The 7,364-nt window shown below is 37.0% G+C and overlaps 1 protein-coding gene across 2 annotated transcripts in view; it reads left to right on the top strand.

The window, feature by feature from the left end:
• The first annotated feature begins 1,099 nt into the window (after positions 1-1,099).
• blnk (B cell linker) overlaps positions 1,100-7,364 on the top strand; it is a 35,677-nt gene continuing 29,412 nt past the window's right edge. The window contains exons 1-2 of one of the 2 annotated variants that reach the window (XM_058385784.1): positions 1,100-1,288; positions 1,622-1,684. In XM_058385784.1, the coding sequence (XP_058241767.1) occupies positions 1,220-1,288; positions 1,622-1,684 (132 nt within the window). In that variant the 5' untranslated portion in view covers positions 1,100-1,219. The remainder of the gene's footprint in view (positions 1,289-1,621; positions 1,685-7,364) is intronic. The other variant, XM_058385782.1, reaches the window with a different exon arrangement.

Genomic DNA, 7,364 nt, shown 5'->3' with positions numbered 1-7,364 from the left:
GCAAACAAAGACTTGCATTGAACAATTCTAAAAACACAGAAGAAAGTAATCTCATATTTATTGCTACAGATATTTGCCATTAGCTATATTTTGTATTTATGAAGCCTACTCACTCCCAGCTAGTTTGTCAAATCATGTAGCATGCTAGTTTGTCAAAGTGATTAGCAAGGTAGCTAACATTTGATAGATTGGCTAAGATCTAGCTTTATAATATATACCTGCTATAAGCCAAGTTTAGTTTCTCAGCTTTGTTAGGTGAAATCTGTACTAATACACTGTGTTTTGTTGAAAAAGTAGCTATACACAGCAAATTCATACTTTTCTACTTCACCTTAAAAAAAGAAAACTCCACTTCAACATTTTTGTTGAGTAGTTGCAGTTGTATTCACATGTGTAACATGTCATTATTGTATGTGAAACCTTTATGTACAGTATTGTTTTCAAACCTGAAGTCTAGCTTCTGGATACTTTGTTTGGGGGCTGGTTTTGTTATTTATTTATTTATTTTTATTATTGTTTTAAACGATTCAATTGAGAACAATAATCCAAAACCTCGACTCTAACATCATCCATTATTCAATTCTGTTCACAATCGCCTTTCATTCGATTGCTGGTTTGTCAGCGATGTCCAGAACTGAAAGGAACTCTATTAAATTAAGCAACATCAATTTAGCATTTGAAACATGGTCCACGGTCACTGATCTAAAGTGAAAGCACAAATATAGACCTACTTAGAAGTCAGACCAAGGTTCATTTTAGCCCTGCAAGTCTTATGCTTTACCTCTATCCTAACCTTTGTTCTGTATTAAAATGAATGGTTGGAAAGTGAAATATTGTGCTGCAACCACACTGCACATTTCACTTCCTTGTCTAATGCTGTGCACGCCACTCAGAATGTGACCTTCTGCTAATTTATACCCCTAACCTGCATGCTTAATTACAGAGGACTTTATTTATACCAGCAAAACAAAGCCAATGAGTGTTATTTATGGCCTGGTTTGTTCCCCAAAATGTAAATTGTGCAACCTGACGGCTGTTTCACGTGAGAGAGTTAGCCAGTGAGAGGGACTGTCAGAGAGACTGTTACAATGGCAAGAGGAACTTCTCACACTTCCCACATTATGTGAAGTCCAGTTGCAGTGTAGTTACGGTAAACACCTCAGATCGATGAGCTGCTGTCAGATAGCTCTCAGTTTGATCTGAAACAGTTGAAGCTGAGATGAGTCTGCCAACCAGGGAACAGTTTGAGGAGTGGAGCACAGCACAGGTAGCCAGCTTCTTGTCTCAGGTAAGTGGGTAGAAAAGCTCTCAAGCACAGCAGGGAGACATTTCTGCTGTTACTGTGTAAAATGAATTTCACAAGAATATCTGAAGTGAAGATAATAATTACTTGCTAGCACATTGGAGATGCTGTCAGAATACAGTGTTTAGCTCATTAAGTGTAATTAAGTACAATAAGCGGTTGTGTATTATGAACAATAGTATGAAATGCATTGCTATAAAGTCTCACTCATGTAAAAGGCAAACTTGTGTAGAAATATATACACATGTACACACCAAAATGTAACAGTTCAATCATACACAATACTCACAACTAGAATGTTGTTCATGTTACTCATAGAACAAGATGCGAGACTGTGCTACAACAGTGCAGAGAATGAAGATTGATGGTCGGTGGTTTCTGGTAGGTGCTACATACAGTTGACATCAATTCTTTGTGACTAATATTGATTGCATTCATTAAACGAAATTATTTTTAGAAGATATCTACCAGTGTTTACCAGTATACTGCACTTATAAAAATATCTTAGAATCATATTATTTATTTTATTTTAATGGTTGATTTTTGAATTAATTGTTTTTTAGTAACGGTATCTTTCTTTTTTACTTTATTTTTTAAGAGATGAACGACTACTTTGTTTGCCAAGAATCAGATCGGCAAAATTCTTTTAAAATACATACTCGTCATTCTTTAGATGGAACCTGATGTTCGAATTCATTACCCTGAACTGTATGCCTAGTCCTTCCAGATTAATATATGAATCATACCACAATAAAGGGTGTATGCCATTTGTGAAAATTAGCTCTGAAAGGACATAAATAATATGTAGAGTAAATTATATAAAATCACAGATATGTTCCTGAGAAGGAAGGTCATGTGTATTGTGTCATTTTAAACTAATTTATCATTTTCATTGTATGTACCCACATTATGTATCCCCATAATGTGAGATCAGACATGATATGATCAGGATGCAGACTCACTGCAAGATTACAGAAGTTGTGTAAAAGAGACAGTGTACTTCCTTTCTTAGGAAATGTGCAAATTATCTTTTTTTATAATGATATTGTAAGCATCCTGTCACATGGCTTTATTCAGGGTGATTCAGTCAAAATGCTCTTACTTTCAGCTGAAACTCTGACCCTTTGCATCCGTAAAGTGGAATTAGAAGCTGTTGGTCTTAGTGTCATTTAGCTTCGATTTTATACCTAAAAGTGAAGTCACCTTTAGATATGGTTGAACAGTACAAATCTGTGAGTTAGGTGTTGGTATTAACAAATGAACTACATTATTTAAAAAAAAAAAAATGGGCATATGGTAGATGGTAGTGTTTCTGCCTTACCATTACAGGGTCTTTAGTTTGATACTGGACAAGGGTTGAATTGTTTTTCACATATTGAGTTCTCCAGTTTCTGTCCAGCTAATAGAAACATGTCGGTAGATTGTTTACACTAAATTGCCCCTGGGTGTGAATGTGTGTGCGTAGTATCCTGCAATAGACTGCATTCCATATTAAGTTTGTGTTTGCTACTTGTGCATAGTGTTCCCAGGATAGGTTCTCGATCCTTTAGGATTGAGACCAAGAGACCAAGCTATTATTAATGGTAACTTTGATTTCTTAAACATTTCTAAACTAGTAAACCATGACAATGACTATAACTGAAAAACTAATCATAGAAATTAATATGTTGAGATTCATGGCCCACCTTTTAATTTTTTTATTCCTTAACTTAGGTATTGATTATTTGGTAGTAAAAGGTAATGTATTAACAGAGTTTAGAACAGATTACTTAATGATTACACAGTACATGTGTCTATTCTCGACCAAAACTATGTGAGAAAGTGTCAAGTCTTCTCATTGTATTTTTAGTAGTTCACTTCCTGTACCTGAACTTCTGTTTCTCTTAAATCTTATGATGGCAATTTATTCTTGCCATCTCCTTCCTGCACATCTTAACCTATTTATATAGACTCCAAGTATCTATTTGTGGTTTACTCCTGAACTGCTAATTTGTTAAGGATTGATGTTCTTTCATATTTCCTTTCACATTATTGGCAGACTTTTTATTGTTGCAAAGTGAACTATGAGCCGTCAGTCCAATTTCTTTTCTGCTTAATAAAAGCTCTGGTGTTTATTTATTCAGCATACATATGGTATATCTTTGCTGATAGAAGTGTTTTCCCAAGAAATCATGACAAAGCCGAAAAAAGTTTATCAGTGCAAAATGCCAAAAGCAAAGCCTTTTATTACCCAGCAATATCAATTGCAGGCCATCAGGTCCTCCCTCACTCTACTCTTAACTCTGTTGACCTGGTGCTCTAGATCTATACCTGCTACCAGTTAAATGAACTGTGGAGGAATCCACAGAGGAACCGCTTAGACCTGAGTTTACTTTTAACAGGATTTATTAAATCTACTCTGCATGGACTATTGAGGTTTACACAAAGTTGCCAAACTGAAATAACAGAAATGTATAGTAGATCTGTTAATGACCTGTTCAGAGCATTTTGAAGCTGCAGAACCTCCTGGGTTATGATGTTTTACAAGTGATTTATCAGGAATTTTATTAAAAATCATGCTCGATTTGAACTCCAGAAAGCTGCTCAACAGCTGCTGAGTGGGACAACCTGATTCATATTTCACATACATCCCTGAGGATAACTCTGAGGTTGGAAATATAGGATTGCTTTCCTAGCAACTAAGAGAATCATTCAAAATCCACTTAGTTGACATCAGAGAGGAATTATAACACTGCCAGAGAATAATTGTGTTGTTGGCAAACAGGATATCCTAGCTAGCCCTGAAAGAGTGGAATCATCTGGTCGAAACTGTGCTTGCAGAACATCCTGATCTCACATGGAAGTCACATATCCTCTTTTTCACTTAGTCAGATCACTGTACCATTACTATATTTTGAAGATCTGCTGCAAATAACATTAAAAAAAACATAGATTCCTTAGGTTGAATACATGAGAGGAAACTGACACTTAACCTCTCAGTCTGCCAACCTGCTTGTTTGCTCCCATCAATATAAAGATCTGTGATGCACAAGCCAGCAAACCTGAACCCACTGACAAGCTTATTGGGATGATTTCCAGCAGCTCTGTGAGGGAAAGTAAACAACCTGGCCACAACACCAGCTCCTTTCTTCATCTTGTCACTGGTTAAAGCTCCCCACTAGCTCCCAGCTCCCAGAATCCCTTACTACCCAGCAACAGTCAGCATCATATGGATCATAACTCTCTTTGCACTAACTCTCTTAATGACCACAAAGCTCCCATAACTTAATCTGATCCAAATGGGCAAGGAATATGGCTAAAGCTTGTTAGACTTTCATGGGATATTTGGTTATATCCATAATCTGTGGATTTGTTTAACCTAGTGAACTTTGTACAAAATGAAGCCTGTTTTAAAATGTATAAATATATATATAATAAATTTGACTTGACTTGACCTGGATGTCTGGGAGTTATCTCAGAATCAGGATGTGCTTTAACTATACTATATATAAGCATAGCAAGTATACTATAATATGAGCAAAGTAAAAATAAATAACTAATTAAGTTTAAAATTATATGTCTAGGGTAAAAAAATAAATTATATAGTTAGGCTAAACAGAAAAGTTGACATACATGGAACACAGAAGGTACAGTATATACAGTACATGTGCAGGTAAAATATGCTAAATTAAGGAACAAGGTCTCAGGGGTTTGTACAGTATTGAATTAAGATGGAATTTTCATATGTACACAAGATATTTACATTATTGCAGTTCAAGGCAGGTTAATTGCTCAGCATATGAATGGCCTGGGGGTAGAAACTGTTCTTGCGATGGTGATGGCGATGCTGAACCAGAAACAGTTCCTGCCAATGTTTACATTAAGAATAAAGTTCCTTTCTTTTCAAGAACTCCCTCTGCTACACTTGGACAAGACTATTCCGTCCTTGATTTCTAGTATGACAATCCTCTGGACTCACAGTGCTGATGGATCTCTGGTAGCAAGTGAAAGTATTCCTAAACCCTCACAGAGTATGATGTTCAGCTCTTCAGTGAATTGGGAGGGCTATCTTCCAAATAACACCTTTAAAATGGTGGTGTGGGATAATTAATCCAGACTCCTAGTTTTCTGGTGATTTTTTTATTTGTTATTTTTTGGGGTTTTTTCTGTTTAATTAAAATTGTAGCTGCAGTTGTGTTTCTCTTCTTTGTAAGTCTTTCTGCAAATGGAGGTATTCATGGTGTCTACCCATTTATTTGCAGTGGATTTGTGTTTCTCATTTTCCTCCTCACAAAGGTTAGGTTTTATGGTATTGTGTTGTGTTTACCATTTTTATATAGTTACCTCTAGCTTTTATGCACTTTTATATTGCTACAAAATATGTGCTCCAGAACAACACAGAAATATTCAAAGCAGATTCGGTTGCATTCTTTCAGTTATTATGGCCTCGGTTTCATCATGGCAAAATAGAAATAAAGCAAAAAAGTTAGCATGCATATTGTGATGTAAATCAATAGGGGTAATAAAAGCTTAAACAGACTTCTTTTAATATATCAATGGCTACGCCTTGTGTAAAACAGATCAGATTTCTCAGACACGCATTGATTTTTGGTTGTCTAGGCCTGTCTGAATTCTCATCAAGATATCCTTTGTATTTAGATACATATTGCGTTTGTGCGTTAGTATTAGTTATAGTTAAGGCTGTGCAGAATCAAAACGTTGAAGCAGTGAAGGCATGTATCAGTCAAGAGAAGCAAAGCATCCCTGCTAATAATCTCCATGCTGTACATGCTGTCATGCTCAGTGGGTACCAGGGGTATGCAATGAATTACTTTGCATATTCAAGCACCGCTCATGCATTTAACCATCTGCTGCTATTCTAGGGTGCCTAGGAAATTAGTCAGTAGATTATAATAACATTGCCTGGGACTAGGTGAGCACAGGCGAAAAGTGAATCCTTACTGAGCAGCTCGTTTGGAGCTGAGCCATTGATGAGTACTAAATGAAACATGAGATATTCTCACAGCTTTGGTAAACTACTCTTATGCTCTTGCTGCCATGATAAACATATGGTACTGAGGTGAAGCAAGACACAACCACACATAGCACGCACGAGGGATCCACAGCGAACAGATAAGAAATATTTGCGCTGTTATTTACATTGTTCTCGACATGATTTCTCCTGTTTTCCCGCTCCCACTGTGCGACTCTTTACAAAGATCATAAGATCAAAGTCAACTCTTGTGGTCCATCTTTCGCTTTGACATCTTAGACTACTATCTGACAGTGTTAGTGTGAGTTCTTCCTACCGACAGCATGTATGATGTTCTAGTGCCCTGTTTATGACAGAGCTTTGCTTTTTAATATGCAGCTGGTCTTCCAGGCCAGGGTGCCTTGTGTTTCACTCGAGCTCCTCAAGAATCCTACATAAATAATTCACTCATCCTGTATCTGAGGAGGCACTCAGCTGAAATAGATTTGATATTTTATTCTGTATCATAAGGCTAAGCTAGGGATCAAACGCAGATAATGCATTGGAACATTCTTTCTCTGGCATAAACCAGACTTTTTTTTATCACAATCACAAATATAATTCATCTGTGGCTTCGCATTGAAAATGCAGTCTTTGATTTCGGGGATTTCTTTTGGCAGGTTCTATCGAATTGTAAGGTTAGCACAAATAGTACAGTTTTTCTTTTAACTGTTTCTGTAGTGGGAGGCATGGTGGATGAGTGTTTAGCATGTTTGCCTTGCACCTCATGGGTTAGGATTTTGATCCCCGCCTCCTGCTTCATTGGTTTCCTCTGTGTACTCCGGTTTCCTCCTCAGTCCAATGACATGGGTTGTTAGCTGACTGTAGCATAATTGTCTGTAGTGTGTGCGATTATGCCCTGCAATGGTTTGGCACCCTGTTCAGAGTGTCCCCCACCTTGTACCCCAAGTTTCCTGGGATAGACTCCAGGTTCCCTGCAATCACGTGTAGGATAAACAGTACCGAAACTGGATAAATAAATGGATGAATGAATGAATGGATTGATGTTTCTTTAGTCACACTGCTGCAGCTTTTTCTATAGATTATACG

Source organism: Hemibagrus wyckioides, linkage group LG03 (genome assembly GCF_019097595.1).
Source record: "Hemibagrus wyckioides isolate EC202008001 linkage group LG03, SWU_Hwy_1.0, whole genome shotgun sequence".
In the NCBI taxonomy this organism is placed as follows: Eukaryota; Metazoa; Chordata; class Actinopteri; order Siluriformes; family Bagridae; genus Hemibagrus; species Hemibagrus wyckioides.
This window is presented reverse-complemented; position numbering and strand designations above follow the sequence as displayed.